At 47.3% G+C, this 18619-nt stretch overlaps 1 protein-coding gene across 1 annotated transcript in view; it reads right to left on the bottom strand.

Annotated features, from left to right (window-relative positions):
* The window catches only part of LOC115120420 (integrin alpha-9-like), a 224493-nt gene that overhangs the window by 182648 nt on the left and 23226 nt on the right, over positions 1 to 18619 (bottom strand). The window contains exon 4 of the mRNA XM_065012599.1: positions 15495 to 15618. Coding sequence (XP_064868671.1) covers positions 15495 to 15618 — 124 coding nt within the window. The remainder of the gene's footprint in view (positions 1 to 15494; positions 15619 to 18619) is intronic.

The raw sequence follows: 18619 nt of genomic DNA, 5'->3' as shown, positions 1-18619 counted from the left end.
TGGTAAAACAGGGTGGTCCCAGGCTGTAGCCCTCCTAACATGGTAAAACAGGGTGGTCCCAGGCTGTATCTCTCCTAACATGGTAAAACAGGGTGGTCCCAGGCTGTATCCCTCCTAACATGGTAAAACAGGGTGGTCCCAGGCTGTATCTCTCCTAACATGGTAAAACAGGGTGGTCCCAGGCTGTATCCCTCCTAACATGGTAAAACAGGGTGGTCCCAGGCTGTATCTCTCCTAACATGGTAAAACAGGGTGGTCCCAGGCTGTATCTCTCCTAACATGGTAAAACAGGGTGGTCCCAGGCTGTATCTCTCCTAACATGGTAAAACAGGGTGGTCCCAGGCTGTATCTCTCCTAACATGGTAAAACAGGGTGGTCCCAGGCTGTAGCCCTCCTAACATGGTAAAACAGGGTGGTCCCAGGCTGTATCTCTCCTAACATGGTAAAACAGGGTGGTCCCAGGCTGTAGCCCTCCTAACATGGTAAAACAGGGTGGTCCCAGGCTGTATCTCTCCTAACATGGTAAAACAGGGTGGTCCCAGGCTGTAGCCCTCCTAACATGGTAAAACAGGGTGGTCCCAGGCTGTATCTCTAACCTAACATGGTAAAACAGGGTGGTCCCAGGCTGTATCCCTCCTAACATGGTAAAACAGGGTGGTCCCAGGCTGTATCCCTCCTAACATGGTAAAACAGGGTGGTCCCAGGCTGTATCTCTCCTAACATGGTAAAACAGGGTGGTCCCAGGCTGTATCTCTCCTAACATGGTAAAACAGGGTGGTCCCAGGCTGTATCTCTCCTAACATGGTAAAACAGGGTGGTCCCAGGCTGTAGCCCTCCTAACATGGTAAAACAGGGTGGTCCCAGGCTGTATCTCTCCTAACATGGTAAGACAGGGTGGTCCCAGGCTGTATCCCTCCTAACATGGTAAAACAGGGTGGTCCCAGGCTGTATCTCTCCTAACATGGTAAAACAGGGTGGTCCCAGGCTGTATCTCTCCTAACATGGTAAAACAGGGTGGTCCCAGGCTGTATCTCTCCTAACATGGTAAAACAGGGTGGTCCCAGGCTGTAGCCCTCCTAACATGGTAAAACAGGGTGGTCCCAGGCTGTATCTCTCCTAACATGGTAAGACAGGGTGGTCCCAGGCTGTATCTCTCCTAACATGGTAAAACAGGGTGGTCCCAGGCTGTATCTCTCCTAACATGGTAAAACAGGGTGGTCCCAGGCTGTATCCCTCCTAACATGGTAAAACAGGGTGGTCCCAGGCTGTAGCCCTCCTAACATGGTAAAACAGGGTGGTCCCAGGCTGTATCTCTCCTAACATGGTAAAACAGGGTGGTCCCAGGCTGTATCTCTCCTAACATGGTAAAACAGGGTGGTCCCAGGCTGTAGCCCTCCTAACATGGTAAAACAGGGTGGTCCCAGGCTGTAGCCCTCCTAACATGGTAAAACAGGGTGGTCCCAGGCTGTATCTCTCCTAACATGGTAAAACAGGGTGGTCCCAGGCTGTAGCCCTCCTAACATGGTAAAACAGGGTGGTCCCAGGCTGTATCTCTCCTAACATGGTAAAACAGGGTGGTCCCAGGCTGTATCTCTCCTAACATGGTAAAACAGGGTGGTCCCAGGCTGTAGCCCTCCTAACATGGTAAAACAGGGTGGTCCCAGGCTGTAACATAAGTAAAACAGGGTGGTCCCAGGCTGTATCTCTCCTAACATGGTAAAACAGGGTGGTCCCAGGCTGTATCTCTCCTAACATGGTAAGACAGGGTGGTCCCAGGCTGTATCTCTCCTAACATGGTAAAACAGGGTGGTCCCAGGCTGTAGCCCTCCTAACATGGTAAAACAGGGTGGTCCCAGGCTGTATCTCTCCTAACATGGTAAAACAGGGTGGTCCCAGGCTGTATCTCTCCTAACATGGTAAAACAGGGTGGTCCCAGGCTGTATCTCTCCTAACATGGTAAGACAGGGTGGTCCCAGGCTGTATCTCTCCTAACATGGTAAAACAGGGTGGTCCCAGGCTGTAGCCCTCCTAACATGGTAAAACAGGGTGGTCCCAGGCTGTAGCCCTCCTAACATGGTAAAACAGGGTGGTCCCAGGCTGTATCTCTCCTAACATGGTAAAACAGGGTGGTCCCAGGCTGTAGCCCTCCTAACATGGTAAAACAGGGTGGTCCCAGGCTGTATCTCTCCTAACATGGTAAACAGGGTGGTCCCAGGCTGTATCTCTCCTAACATGGTAAAACAGGGTGGTCCCAGGCTGTAGCCCTCCTAACAGGGTGGTCCCAGGCTGTAAAACAGGGTGGTCCCAGGCTGTATCCCTCCTAACATGGTAAAACAGGGTGGTCCCAGGCTGTATCTCTCTAAAACTAAAACAGGGTGGTCCCAGGCTGTATCTCTCCTAACATGGTAAAACAGGGTGGTCCCAGGCTGTATCTCTCCTAACATGGTAAAACAGGGTGGTCCCAGGCTGTAGCCCTCCTAACATGGTAAAACAGGGTGGTCCCAGGCTGTAGCCCTCCTAACATGGTAAAACAGGGTGGTCCCAGGCTGTATCTCTCCTAACATGGTAAAACAGGGTGGTCCCAGGCTGTAGCCCTCCTAACATGGTAAAACAGGGTGGTCCCAGGCTGTATCTCTCCTAACATGGTAAAACAGGGTGGTCCCAGGCTGTATCTCTCCTAACATGGTAAAACAGGGTGGTCCCAGGCTGTAGCCCTCCTAACATGGTAAAACAGGGTGGTCCCAGGCTGTAGCCCTCCTAACATGGTAAAACAGGGTGGTCCCAGGCTGTATCTCTCCTAACATGGTAAGACAGGGTGGTCCCAGGCTGTATCTCTCCTAACATGGTAAAACAGGGTGGTCCCAGGCTGTAGCCCTCCTAACATGGTAAAACAGGGTGGTCCCAGGCTGTATCTCTCCTAACATGGTAAGACAGGGTGGTCCCAGGCTGTATCCTAACCTCCTAACATGGTAAAACAGGGTGGTCCCAGGCTGTATCTCTCCTAACATGGTAAAACAGGGTGGTCCCAGGCTGTATCTCTCCTAACATGGTAAGACAGGTGGTCCCAGGCTGTATCTCTCCTAACATGGTAAAACAGGGTGGTCCCAGGCTGTATCTCTCCTAACATGGTAAAACAGGGTGGTCCCAGGCTGTAGCCCTCCTAACATGGTAAAACAGGGTGGTCCCAGGCTGTATCTCTCCTAACATGGTAAAACAGGGTGGTCCCAGGCTGTATCCCTCCTAACATGGTAAAACAGGGTGGTCCCAGGCTGTATCTCTCCTAACATGGTAAAACAGGGTGGTCCCAGGCTGTATCTCTCCTAACATGGTAAAACAGGGTGGTCCCAGGCTGTATCTCTCCTAACATGGTAAAACAGGGTGGTCCCAGGCTGTATCTCTCCTAACATGGTAAAACAGGGTGGTCCCAGGCTGTAGCCCTCCTAACATGGTAAAACAGGGTGGTCCCAGGCTGTATCTCTCCTAACATGGTAAGACAGGGTGGTCCCAGGCTGTATCTCTCCTAACATGGTAAGACAGGGTGGTCCCAGGCTGTATCTCTCCTAACATGGTAAAACAGGGTGGTCCCAGGCTGTATCTCTCCTAACATGGTAAAACAGGGTGGTCCCAGGCTGTAGCCCTCCTAACATGGTAAAACAGGGTGGTCCCAGGCTGTAGCCCTCCTAACATGGTAAAACAGGGTGGTCCCAGGCTGTATCTCTCCTAACATGGTAAAACAGGGTGGTCCCAGGCTGTAGCCCTCCTAACATGGTAAAACAGGGTGGTCCCAGGCTGTATCTCTCCTAACATGGTAAGACAGGGTGGTCCCAGGCTGTATCTCTCCTAACATGGTAAAACAGGGTGGTCCCAGGCTGTAGCCCTCCTAACATGGTAAAACAGGGTGGTCCCAGGCTGTAGCCCTCCTAACATGGTAAGACAGGGTGGTCCCAGGCTGTATCTCTCCTAACATGGTAAAACAGGGTGGTCCCAGGCTGTATCTCTCCTAACATGGTAAAACAGGGTGGTCCCAGGCTGTAGCCCTCCTAACATGGTAAAACAGGGTGGTCCCAGGCTGTAGCCCTCCTAACATGGTAAAACAGGGTGGTCCCAGGCTGTATCTCTCCTAACATGGTAAAACAGGGTGGTCCCAGGCTGTAGCCCTCCTAACATGGTAAAACAGGGTGGTCCCAGGCTGTATCTCTCCTAACATGGTAAGACAGGGTGGTCCCAGGCTGTAGCCCTCCTAACATGGTAAAACAGGGTGGTCCCAAAACATGGTAAGACAGGGTGGTCCCAGGCTGTATCTCTCCTAACATGGTAAAACAGGGTGGTCCCAGGCTGTATCTCTCCTAACATGGTAAAACAGGGTGGTCCCAGGCTGTATCCCTCCTAACATGGTAAAACAGGGTGGTCCCAGGCTGTAGCCCTCCTAACATGGTAAAACAGGGTGGTCCCAGGCTGTATCTCTCCTAACATGGTAAGACAGGGTGGTCCCAGGCTGTATCTCTCCTAACATGGTAAGACAGGGTGGTCCCAGGCTGTATCTCTCCTAACATGGTAAAACAGGGTGGTCCCAGGCTGTATCTCTCCTAACATGGTAAAACAGGGTGGTCCCAGGCTGTAGCCCTCCTAACATGGTAAAACAGGGTGGTCCCATGGTAAAACAGGGTGTCCCAGGCCCTCCTAACATGGTAAAACAGGGTGGTCCCAGGCTGTATCTCTCCTAACATGGTAAAACAGGGTGGTCCCAGGCTGTAGCCCTCCTAACATGGTAAAACAGGGTGGTCCCAGGCTGTATCTCTCCTAACATGGTAAGACAGGGTGGTCCCAGGCTGTATCTCTCCTAACATGGTAAAACAGGGTGGTCCCAGGCTGTAGCCCTCCTAACATGGTAAAACAGGGTGGTCCCAGGCTGTATCTCTCCTAACATGGTAAGACAGGGTGGTCCCAGGCTGTATCTCTCCTAACATGGTAAAACAGGGTGGTCCCAGGCTGTAGCCCTCCTAACATGGTAAAACAGGGTGGTCCCAGGCTGTAGCCCTCCTAACATGGTAAAACAGGGTGGTCCCAGGCTGTATCTCTCCTAACATGGTAAAACAGGGTGGTCCCAGGCTGTAGCCCTCCTAACATGGTAAAACAGGGTGGTCCCAGGCTGTATCTCTCCTAACATGGTAAGACAGGGTGGTCCCAGGCTGTATCTCTCCTAACATGGTAAAACAGGGTGGTCCCAGGCTGTAGCCCTCCTAACATGGTAAAACAGGGTGGTCCCAGGCTGTAGCCCTCCTAACATGGTAAAACAGGGTGGTCCCAGGCTGTATCTCTCCTAACATGGTAAAACAGGGTGGTCCCAGGCTGTATCTCTCCTAACATGGTAAAACAGGGTGGTCCCAGGCTGTAGCCCTCCTAACATGGTAAAACAGGGTGGTCCCAGGCTGTATCTCTCCTAACATGGTAAGACAGGGTGGTCCCAGGCTGTATCCCTCCTAACATGGTAAAACAGGGTGGTCCCAGGCTGTATCTCTCCTAACATGGTAAAACAGGGTGGTCCCAGGCTGTATCTCTCCTAACATGGTAAGACAGGGTGGTCCCAGGCTGTATCCCTCCTAACATGGTAAGACAGGGTGGTCCCAGGCTGTATCTCTCCTAACATGGTAAGACAGGGTGGTCCCAGGCTGTATCTCTCCTAACATGGTAAGACAGGGTGGTCCCAGGCTGTATCTCTCCTAACATGGTAAAACAGGGTGGTCCCAGGCTGTATCTCTCCTAACATGGTAAAAAAAAGGGTGGTCCCAGGCTGTAGCCCTCCTAACATGGTAAAACAGGGTGGTCCCAGGCTGTAGCCCTCCTAACATGGTAAAACAGGGTGGTCCCAGGCTGTATCTCTCCTAACATGGTAAAACAGGGTGGTCCCAGGCTGTAGCCCTCCTAACATGGTAAAACAGGGTGGTCCCAGGCTGTATCTCTCCTAACATGGTAAGACAGGGTGGTCCCAGGCTGTATCTCTCCTAACATGGTAAAACAGGGTGGTCCCAGGCTGTAGCCCTCCTAACATGGTAAAACAGGGTGGTCCCAGGCTGTAGACTCCTAACATGGTCCTAACAGTATCTCTCCTAAAACAGGGTGGTCCCAGGCTGTATCTCTCTAACTAACATGGTAAAGACAGGGTGGTCCCAGGCTGTATCTCTCCTAACATGGTAAAACAGGGTGGTCCCAGGCTGTAGCCCTCCTAACATGGTAAAACAGGGTGGTCCCAGGCTGTATCCCTCCTAACATGGTAAACAGGGTGGTCCCAGGCTGTATCTCTCCTAACATGGTAAACAGGGTGGTCCCAGGCTGTAAAACAGCCCTCCTAACATGGTAAAACAGGGTGGTCCCAGGCTGTAGCCCTCCTAACATGGTAAAACAGGGTGGTCCCAGGCTGTATCTCTCCTAACATGGTAAAACAGGGTGGTCCCAGGCTGTAGCCCTCCTAACATGGTAAAACAGGGTGGTCCCAGGCTGTATCTCTCCTAACATGGTAAGACAGGGTGGTCCCAGGCTGTATCTCTCCTAACATGGTAAAACAGGGTGGTCCCAGGCTGTAGCCCTCCTAACATGGTAAAACAGGGTGGTCCCAGGCTGTAGCCCTCCTAACATGGTAAGACAGGGTGGTCCCAGGCCCTCCTAACATGGTAAAACAGGGTGGTCCCAGGCTGTATCCCTCCTAACATGGTAAAACAGGGTGGTCCCAGGCTGTATCCCTCCTAACATGGTAAAACAGGGTGGTCCCAGGCTGTAGCCCTCCTAACATGGTAAAACAGGGTGGTCCCAGGCTGTATCCCTCCTAACATGGTAAAACAGGGTGGTCCCAGGCTGTATCTCTCCTAACATGGTAAAACAGGGTGGTCCCAGGCTGTATCTCTCCTAACATGGTAAGACAGGGTGGTCCCAGGCTGTATCTCTCCTAACATGGTAAAACAGGGTGGTCCCAGGCTGTATCTCTCCTAACATGGTAAGACAGGGTGGTCCCAGGCTGTATCTCTCCTAACATGGTAAGACAGGGTGGTCCCAGGCTGTATCTCTCCTAACATGGTAAGACAGGGTGGTCCCAGGCTGTATCTCTCCTAACATGGTAAAACAGGGTGGTCCCAGGCTGTAGCCCTCCTAACATGGTAAAACAGGGTGGTCCCAGGCTGTAGCCCTCCTAACATGGTAAAACAGGGTGGTCCCAGGCTGTATCTCTCCTAACATGGTAAAAAAGGGTGGTCCCAGGCTGTAGCCCTCCTAACATGGTAAAACAGGGTGGTCCCAGGCTGTATCTCTCCTAACATGGTAAGACAGGGTGGTCCCAGGCTGTATCTCTCCTAACATGGTAAAACAGGGTGGTCCCAGGCTGTAGCCCTCCTAACATGGTAAAACAGGGTGGTCCCAGGCTGTAGCCCTCCTAACATGGTAAGACAGGGTGGTCCCAGGCTGTATCTCTCCTAACATGGTAAGACAGGGTGGTCCCAGGCTGTATCTCTCCTAACATGGTAAAACAGGGTGGTCCCAGGCTGTAGCCCTCCTAACATGGTAAGACAGGGTGGTCCCAGGCTGTATCTCTCCTAACATGGTAAAACAGGGTGGTGGTGGTCCCAGGCTGTAGCCCTCCTAACATGGTAAAACAGGGTGGTCCCAGGCTGTAGCCCTCCTAACATGGTAAAACAGGGTGGTCCCAGGCTGTATCTCTCCTAACATGGTAAAAAAGGGTGGTCCCAGGCTGTAGCCCTCCTAACATGGTAAAACAGGGTGGTCCCAGGCTGTATCTCTCCTAACATGGTAAGACAGGGTGGTCCCAGGCTGTATCTCTCCTAACATGGTAAAACAGGGTGGTCCCAGGCTGTAGCCCTCCTAACATGGTAAAACAGGGTGGTCCCAGGCTGTAGACCTCCTAACATGGTAAGACAGGGTGGTCCCAGGCTGTATCTCTCCTAACATGGTAAAACAGGGTGGTCCCAGGCTGTATCCCTCCTAACATGGTAAAACAGGGTGGTCCCAGGCTGTAGCCCTCCTAACATGGTAAAACAGGGTGGTCCCAGGCTGTAGCCCTCCTAACATGGTAAAACAGGGTGGTCCCAGGCTGTAGCCTCCTAACATGGTAAAACAGGGTGGTCCCAGGCTGTAGCCCTCCTAACATGGTAAGACAGGGTGGTCCCAGGCTGTATCTCTCCTAACATGGTAAAACAGGGTGGTCTCCTAACATGGTAAAACAGGGTGGTCCCAGGCTGTATCTCTCCTAACATGGTAAAACAGGGTGGTCCCAGGCTGTATCTCTCCTAACATGGTAAAACAGGGTGGTCCCAGGCTGTAGCCCTCATGGTAAAACTAACATGGTAAAACAGGGTGGTCCCAGGCTGTATCTCTCCTAACATGGTAAAGTAAAACAGGGTGGTCCCAGGCTGTATCTCTCCTAACATGGTAAGACAGGGTGGTCCCAGGCTGTATCTCTCCTAACATGGTAAAACAGGGTGGTCCCAGGCTGTATCCCTCCTAACATGGTAAAACAGGGTGGTCCCAGGCTGTAGCCCTCCTAACATGGTAAAACAGGGTGGTCCCAGGCTGTATCCCTCCTAACATGGTAAAACAGGGTGGTCCCAGGCTGTATCTCTCCTAACATGGTAAAACAGTGGTGGTCCCAGGCTGTAGCCCTCCTAACATGGTAAAACAGGGTGGTCCCAGGCTGTATCTCTCCTAACATGGTAAAACAGGGTGGTCCCAGGCTGTATCTCTCCTAACATGGTAAAACAGGGTGGTCCCAGGCTGTAGCCCTCCTAACATGGTAAAACAGGGTGGTCCCAGGCTGTAGCCCTCCTAACATGGTAAGACAGGGTGGTCCCAGGCTGTATCTCTCCTAACATGGTAAAACAGGGTGGTCCCAGGCTGTAGCCCTCCTAACATGGTAAAACAGGGTGGTCCCAGGCTGTAGCCCTCCTAACATGGTAAAACAGGGTGGTCCCAGGCTGTATCTCTCCTAACATGGTAAAACAGGGTGGTCCCAGGCTGTAGCCCTCCTAACATGGTAAAACAGGGTGGTCCCAGGCTGTATCCCTCCTAACATGGTAAAACAGGGTGGTCCCAGGCTGTAGCCCTCCTAACATGGTAAAACAGGGTGTTCCCAGGCTGTAGCCCTCCTAACATGGTAAGACAGGGTGGTCCCAGGCTGTAGCCCTCGTAACATGGTCCCAGGCTGTAGCCCTCCTAACATGGTAAAACAGGGTGGTCCCAGGCTGTAGCCCTCCTAACATGGTAAGACAGGGTGGTCCCAGGCTGTATCTCTCCTAACATGGTAAAACAGGGTGGTCCCAGGCTGTAGCCCTCCTAACATGGTAAAACAGGGTGGTCCCAGGCTGTAGCCCTCCTAACATGGTAAAACAGGGTGGTCCCAGGCTGTATCTCTCCTAACATGGTAAAACAGGGTGGTCCCAGGCTGTAGCCCTCCTAACATGGTAAAACAGGGTGGTCCCAGGCTGTAGCCCTCCTAACATGGTAAAACAGGGTGGTCCCAGGCTGTAGCCCTCCTAACATGGTAAAACAGGGTGGTCCCAGGCTTTGGCCCTCCTAACATGGTAAAACAGGGTGGTCCCAGGCTGTATCTCTCCTAACATGGTAAAACAGGGTGGTCCCAGGCTGTATCTCTCCTAACATGGTAAGACAGGGTGGTCCCAGGCTGTAGCCCTCCTAACATGGTAAGACAGGGTGGTCCCAGGCTGTAGCCCTCCTAACATGGTAAGACAGGGTGGTCCCAGGCTGTAGCCCTCCTAACATGGTAAGACAGGGTGGTCCCAGGCTGTAGCCCTCCTAACATGGTAAGACAGGGTGGTCCCAGGCTGTAGCCCTCCTAACATGGTCCCAGGCTGTAGCCCTCCTACAGGTGAGTAGGTAATGCATACTCTACAGCCTATAGTATTGTATCTGGGGCCATATTCACAAAGAGTCTCAGAGTAGGAGTGCTGATCTAGGATCAGTTCTGCCTTTTAGATAATAATGAATATCCAAGAATACCACTCCTACCACTCCTACTCTGAGACGCTATTTGAAAATGGGCCCCAGTTGAACATGGGCCTCTCACTACCAGGACGTCATTGTAAATATGAATACTGTTCCTGATTCGACTGGTTAAAAAAGTTTCATAAATTAATAAATTCAGTCTGCAAATATTCTTAAACGCCTTGAAAAACACCAGGCCAATAGTGTTTTCAACACAGCTTCCTAAAGAAAACATTTGCGAGGGAATCAAGGGCAAAATTAGGGGGTAGATATTGGAGGGGACAAATAATTGCATTTCCTGCAAATCTACATAGTTTGACATGACTTATTATGCCTCTCTTGAGGGGTATATGGATGGATGGGTATTTTCAAATGTGGAAAACAGTTAACTTCCTGAATTTCAACACATTTGAAAAATGTACCGTTATAATGCTATTCTACACACTGTCATGAGTCTGACATATTTTTGCACTTTTAAAGCACATTTTCTGCAATTTTACACATTTTCCCATGGGACAGAGATAAAAATAAAAATTTGCTTGTTTAAAATCTCATCTCATGCTATTCTTAACATTTTGCCATGAGGATGAGAGAATGGTGTAGTTTTAAAGTAAACAGTTAGGGGAATATCTCACTTTTAAAAGTTTCATACCCCCAAATAATGCTATTGACTCATCCTATACTCGTATGTAGCCAAAGCATAAATTGGGGGGAAAAACTATTCAAAAACCCCATCTCAAACAGAACATTTAAAAAATGCTTGCTATTTCCTCATAGACAATGATGTCATCCTCCTGAGGTATACGCCCACACCATTCCAACACAGAAAAGCTGCTTTTTAACATTAATTAAAGGTCATATTTCATAGAAATCTGTAATCACTGAACAGGTACTTTAAAGGTTGATGTTTGTGCAAAAACGCACAAATAACAGCTTGAAACTGTATAACTCAGGGGTGGTCAATTCCAGTTCTCCAGGGCCTAATTGGTCTCACAGTTTTGCCCCAGCCTCAGCTAACACACCTGACTCCAATAATCATCTAATCATGATCTTCAGTTCAGAATGCAATCTGATTAAATCAGCTGTGTTTGCTAGGGATGGAGAAAAAGTGTGAGACCAATCAGACCCTGGAGGAGTGGAGCTGCCCACCCCTGGCATAACTGATCAATGCACCATCATACCAGCCTATTTACTGCTTAAAACCCCCAAATGGATGAATAAGATATTTGGATACAGAAGTGCCATTTCTTACCAATCTCTACAGCTTCCATTCAATCCTGTGAAATGACGTCAACACATACTGGAGGGGTTACTGGCTAGCTTCAAATGGCTATGTTCCCCCATCCCCGTGGCAATTTAGTCTATGGAGGGAATACACATTCCTACATCTCTACCTCAATTAGCTGGACCTAAACACTAGCTAGGTTTCAATCCAAATTGGCTACAGATTGTCATGCGAATACTCTAAAAACTGCATAAAACAATATATTCCTACCAGAGATGTTTCCATCTAATTGACTTGTTGCAGATAAAAGGCTGTGTGTGATGACGTAGTGCACATACAAATACCTTTGCGGTTAAATTCCAACATAACTTATAAAAAGTCACAAGTTAAACGGGTTTCCATCGCATTTCAAACTCTACTGATGGTTTTGTCTCAAAAAAGGATGTGTTATATAGTGAATGTGCCCACTCTGGAATTGGCACGTGTGCTCTAGCCAACAGCTCGGGTATAGTCTACCTGATGAGATTATTATGGACAGAAATAGCAAGATTATGTCAAACGGCAGCTGAGCATCGATCATCATGTCACCAGAATAAGACCCTCAATATTTATTGGAAAAGAGCATCAAGATCGTCACCTTGCACTTTCACCACCCTGTGAAGTTCATCAGAACATATTTCATCTGTAGCCTAATAAACTGTATGCTTTCCTGAGTTGAAGTGGCATGACCTTACAACTTCATTCACTTGACTTCAAGTTTACTTCAATATGATGTTTATTATATCAATATTTGCACATAAAAGCATCCAACGTTTCTTGCATAATTAATTTTACAGATACAAAAAGATCCCACCTTGTCGAGCTTATTTTGTTTTGACGACATTTGGAAAGTTCACAGAAAAATGTTCTGTTTCCATTAGTCCTGTCGTCATGACAATTTTTATCCGACATGTACTTTACTCGTATAAAAAGTTTGGATGGAAACCTGGTTAGTGTGTGGAATATTTTATCCTTTAGCAGCATAGCGAAGTGTGTGTGTGTCCTTGGAATCTCCAGGTGTTGGTTCCTGCAAGACTGAGCTCATATTTCTCTCTTGAGTTTGAGTTTGAGAGAGAACATTTCAAGGCTCTTACGGTGCCTGATAGCCTTGTGTGTGTGTGTGTGTGTGTGTGTGTGTGTGCAAGTCTATAACTCATTGTGAGACCTGGAGAGAACGTGTGTCATGATAAAATCCCTAAATCCCTGCACTGTCTAACCCGGGGCCGAGGGTATACACAGCATGTACACACACAGATTAGGATGTACACACACAGCTTAAACACACAAGCCCTCTCCCCCTTATCCTCCTTATAAACTCAGTAAACTTCAGTCTGTATCTCTGTCTATATGTTGTGTACATTGTGAGCTGAAGGAAGAATTCCATTGAAAGTTACTGTGCAGTAACCATGACATTAATGTCTGTTTGTATGAAGCCATTCATGCACAGTGCCTTCACAAAGTATTCACACCCCTTGACTTTTTTGTGTTACAAAGTGGGATTGAAATGGATTTAATTATCATTTTTTGTCAATGACCTACACAACATAATCTGTAATGTCAAGCGGAAGAAAATATTCTAACATTTGTAAAAATTTAAAATTTAAAAGAAATACAAAAAATAAAACACTAATATATATTGATCATATAAGTATTCAACCAACTAAGCCAATACATGTTAGATCTACCTTTGGCAGCAATTCCAGCTGTGAGTCTTTCTGCGTAAGTCTCTAAGAGCTTTTACACACCTGGACAATATTTGCACTTTATTCTTTTAAAAATTCGTCAAGGTGGTTGTTGATCTTTGCTAGACAGCCATTTTCAAGTCTTGACATAGATTTTCATGTATATTTAAGTACAAGCTGTAACTAGGCCCCTCATGAACATTCAATGTCATCCTGGTTAGCAACTCCAGTGACCTTGTGATTTAGGTTATCGTCCTCCTGAAATGTAAACTTGTCTCCAGTGTCTGTTGGAAAGCAGACTGAATCGGATTTTCATCTAGGATTTTGCATGTGCTTAGCTCTATTCTGTTTATTTTTATCATAAACTCTAGTCCTTGCAAATGACAAGCATACCAATAACATGATGCAGCACCACCATGCTTGAAAATATGTAGAGTGGTACTCAGTAGCGTGTTGTATTGGGTTTGCAACAAACATAGGTAGATTTCTTTACCACATTTTTTGGGCAGTTTTAGATTCATGCCTTATTGTAAACCGGATGCATATTTTGGAATATTTTTGTTCTGTACAAGCATATTCAATGTCTGCTTCTTTCATTTATCCCCGTCCACCAATAGGTGGCCTAATTTATTTTGTATTTTTAATTGAATATTAAAAATATAATCTAACTGCAATGAAGACACTCAACATTACATTCAGCAATCTATCAGACTCCCATCGAGTGACCCACAGCAGCAACCAGGGTCAAGCGCCCCGCCCAAGGACACGTTGACAGATCTCACACCAAGTCAAATCAGAGCCCGAACCAGCGACGTATCGGCCAAAGCTCCCAACTACCAGGCCACCAACCATCCAAGATCCCCCCCAACAGTTCCCCGAGAGCTGCCCCTCCACCATCCGAGACTAATGTAATGATCTAAGTTTGATGTAAGTTTGTCATTCAAAGTAACTTTTTAAAAACAAATGTTGTTGTTATTTTTGACTTTCATCTTTGACCGTCATTCTATTCCCACCCAGCAACTCCACTCCCACTTGTCTCAAGTTCCACACCCCAACACTCCGTTTCCCTCAGCCCATCCCACCTATCTCTGCTGGGCACACTCTTCGGATTTCTACAGTTGAAGTCGGAAGTATACATACACTTAGGTTGGAGTCATTAAAACTCGTTTTTCAACCACTCCACACATTTCTTGTTAACAAACTATAGTATTAGCAAGTCAGTTGGACATCTACTTTGTATATGACACAAGTAATTTTTCCAACAATTGTTTACAGACAGATTATTTCACTTATAATTCACTGTATCACAATTCTAGTGGGTCAGAAGTTTGCATACACTAAGTTGACTGTACCTTTAAACAGCTTGGAAAATTCCAGAAAATTATGTCATGGCTTTAGAAGCTTCTGATAGGCTAATTGACATCATTTGAATCAATTGGAGGTGTACCTGTGGATGTATTTCAAGGCCTACCTTCAAACTCAGTGCCTCGTTGCTTGACATCATGGGAAAATCAAAAGAAATCAGCCAAGACCTCAGAAAAACAATTGTAGACCTCCACAACTCTGGTTCATCTTCGGGAGCAATTTACAAACGCCTGAGGGTACCACATTCATCTGTACAAACAATAGTACGCAAGTATAAACACCATGGGACCAGGCAGCCGTCATACCACTCAGGAAGGAGATGCGTTCTGTCTCCTGGAGATGAACGTACTTTGGTGCAAAAAGTGCAAATCAATCCCAGAACAGCAGCAAACGACCTTGTGAAGATGCTGGAGGAAACAGGTACAAAAGTATCTAAATCCACAGTAAAACAAGTCCTATATCCACTGCTCCAAAACCGTCATAAAAAAGCCAGACTATGATCTGCAACTGCACATGGGGACAAAGATCATACTTTTTGGAGAAATGTCCTCTGGTCTGATGAAACAAAAATAGAACTGTTTGGCCATAATGACCATTGTTATGTTTGGAGGAAAAAGGGGGAGGTTTGCAAGCAGAAGAACACCATCCCAACCGTGAAGCACGGGGGTGGCAGCATCATGTTGTGGGGGTGCTTTGCTTCTTCACAAAATAGATGGCATCATGAGGAGGAGAATTATGTGGATATATTGAAGTAACATCTCAAGACATCAGTCAGGAAGTTAAAGCTTGATTGCAAATAGGTCTTCCAAATGGACAATGACCCCAAGCATACTTCCAAAGTTGTGGCAAAACGGCTTAAGAACAACAAAGTCAAGGAATTGGAGTGGCCATCACGAAGCCCTGACCTCAATCCTATAGAAAATTTGTGGGCGGAACTGAAAAAGTGTGTGCGAGCAAGGAGGCCTACAAACCTGACTCAGTTACACCAGCTCTGTCAGGAGGAATGGGACAAAATTCAACCAATTTATTGTGGGAAGCTTGTGGAAGGCTACCCAAAACATTTGACCCAAGTTAAACAATTTAAAGGCAATGCTACCAAATACTAATTGAGTGTATATAAACTTCTGACCCACTGGGAATGTGATGAAAGTGTGTGTGTGTGTGTGTGTGTACGACTGTACCTTCGTAGCAGGGGATGAGGGCTTGGGTCCGGCCCTGTAGCGTAGGAGGGATGATGGAACAGTAACCATGGGGAAGGATGAGCTCAGAGTCATAGAAGACATTCTTCCAACGGTGGGCACAGGCCTGCATCAGACACAAGAGAGGCACAGGCCTGCATCAGACACAAGAGAGGCACAAGCCTGCATCAAACACATGAGAGGCACAGGCCTGCATCAGACACAAGAGAGGCACAGGCCTGCATCAGACACAAGAGAGGCACAGTCAGAACACAAAGACAGAGACGTGACGTCTCACTCAGGTGTGACTGGATCTGCTGGCCTACTCTGAGATAAGAGAGCAGAAAGGTGGACAGGCGGCAGGACAGACAGACAAGATGACAGATGTACGCAGCACGCACGCACGCACACACACACACACGTACACCAACTCCATCATACCCCCACACACTTTAACCAAGCTGCTAAATTAACTGTTCTGAGAGAAGAGAAGGGATGAAGTCACAGCCAACTGTGACCATAACGGCCCTGGTCTCATTAGTCTGTGGTGTGACTATCCGGACATCAGATTAAGAACAACCCCTGCTTCATAATAACATCCTGAGTTCCTAACAGTTCTCATAACATGTTCATCATAACATCCTGGGTTCCTTCCTAGTATTCGTGTGCATCCACAGGCAGGGGTATTTCTTTACACATGTCCATTTCAGCACAGTTCCAGCAACTGCAGTGGATGCACAACCAGGCCAGCTCAGTTCAGCTTGGTTCGGCTCACAGTCCTCTGGATTAACAGTCCTCTGGATTAATAACGGAGTCCTAACAGTCCTCTAGTGTAATAACTGAGTTCTAACAGTTATCTGGTGTAATAACTGAGTTCTAACAGTCCTCTAGTTTAATAACGGAGCTACAACAGTCCTCTAGTGTAATAATTGAGTTCTAACAGTTATCTGGTGTAATAACTGAGTTCTAACAGTTCTCTAGTTTAGTAACTGAGTTATAACAGTCCTCTAGTGTAATAACAGAGTTCTTACAGTCCTCTAGTGTAATAACGGAGTTCTAACAGTCCTCTAGTGTAATAACGGAGTTATAACAGTCCTCTAGTTTATTAACGGAGTTCTAACAGTCCTCTAGTTTAATAACGGAGTTATAACAGTCCTCTAGTGTAATAACGGAGTTATAACAGTCCTCTACTGTAATAACGGAGCTATAACAGTCCTCTAGTGTAATAACGGAGCTGTAACAGTCCTCTAGTGTAATAACAGAGTTGTAACAGTCCTCTAGTGTAATAACGGAGTTATAACAGTCCTCTAGTGTAATAACTGAGTTCTAACAGTCCTCTACTGTAATAACTGAGTCCTAACAGTCCTCTACTGCAATGCTTCCTCTGGGCTATGAACACAAAGAGGTCATGACTCTCCAGAGTGCAGCAGCCCATTGTGGAACCAACTCACAGAGGTAAATAGACAAGCACTGTAAATCACAATCAAGAGAATCCCCAAAATAAGAGAACTCAACTGACATTCAAAACTTTATAGTGCATTTTTTAAACAACTCAATTTTTGGGATACAAAGGTAAACATCACACAGTAAAATCACTCCGGTCCCAGAAAGTTGTTTTCTTCATTAATATTTTAGGCTCCCGAGTGGCGCAGCGGTCTAAGGCACTGTATCAGTAAATCACTCCGGTCCCAGAAAGTTTTCTTCATTAATATTTTAGAGTGGCGCACAACTGTATCACAACCGGCCGTGATTGGGACTCCCATAGGGCGGTGCACAATTGGCCCTACAACGCTAGCAGAGCAGCCTGGCCTACAGCGCTCGCAGAGCAGCCTGCCCTACAACGCTAGCAGAGCAGACTGGCCTACAGCGCTAGCAGAGCAGCCTGGCCTACAGCGCTAGCAGAGCAGCCTGGTCTACAACGCTAGCAGAGCAGCCTGGCCTACAGTGCTAGCAGAGCAGCCTGGCCTACAGCGCTAGCAGAGCAGCCTGGCCTACAACGCTAGCAGAGCAGCCTGGCCTACAGCGCTAGCAGAGCAGCCTGGCCTACAACGCTAGCAGAGCAGCCTGGCCTACAGCTCTAACAGTACTATTGATGTTCCAACAAGCTACTAAACCATATTCGGTACTAGAACACAAGCAGTATGCCTACTCAGTATATTATACAAGTAATAAACTTTAGTTAGCCCATAATGTTAAGGTTTTATTTTTTTACCAGGATCAGAGACCAAATTATGGAGCTGTTCTATTGTCATACATGCTGCTGTCCTGTCTGAGAGCTGATTGGTTTAGGTATTCAGGTAAAGACAGCTTATTGGTAATACTTTAGGCCTCTTTCAGCAACACACAGATGAAATAACTGTAGTTCAGGGGCTGTAAGCATCTGAGAGTAGGAGTACTGATCTAAGATCAGATTCCCCCTGCCAATGTAACCTTATTCATTGTGATCTAAAATACAAAACAGATCCTAGATCAGCACTTGATTGTTTGAAACATACAGTACAGAGCCACATCTGCCAAGCAGCCGGTCCTTGCAGAGAAACTTGAGTCACTGAGTCCATTCAGATGAGATAAAAACAAACGTCAGCAGGGATCTACAGGGGCCCCATGCATGGACACATGGCTCCGGAACATCACTACCTTTCTGTTATCACCAAAACTGATGGACAGTTTAAAACAACTACTGGGACAAACTGCCACTTGATTTGCTATAAAATCTAAATGTTTTTGTATCACTTTATTTGATGAGTCCTTTTACAGATGGTCTACTACTATCAACAACATATAAAGTGCAACTCTGTTGATAAGCAACAACTTGATCGTGGTAGGGTCAAGGTAAGAGTTAGGGCCAGGTTAATAGTTGAACATCTATAAACCACCTGTAAGGGAAAACAGCATGTTAAATACTTAGAGGTTCTTTCAAGGTGATTGATGCATAATAACCATTGGAAGTGGTATGAACATTATGCCAATATACTCCCTCAGATAATGGAAGTAATAAAATAGAGAATGACCATGGCAAAAACAGGCTTCAGGGCCATGCAATGTCCCCCAGGGCCAGAGAGGCTTCATGGCCATGGAATGTCCTCCCGGGCCAGAGACAGGCTTGAAGGCACTGTAACGTACCCCAG

Source organism: Oncorhynchus nerka, linkage group LG28 (assembly GCF_034236695.1).
Source record: "Oncorhynchus nerka isolate Pitt River linkage group LG28, Oner_Uvic_2.0, whole genome shotgun sequence".
NCBI classification, from domain to species: Eukaryota; Metazoa; Chordata; class Actinopteri; order Salmoniformes; family Salmonidae; genus Oncorhynchus; species Oncorhynchus nerka.
Note: the sequence above shows the minus strand (reverse complement) of the source record. Positions and strands in the feature narration are given on the sequence as shown.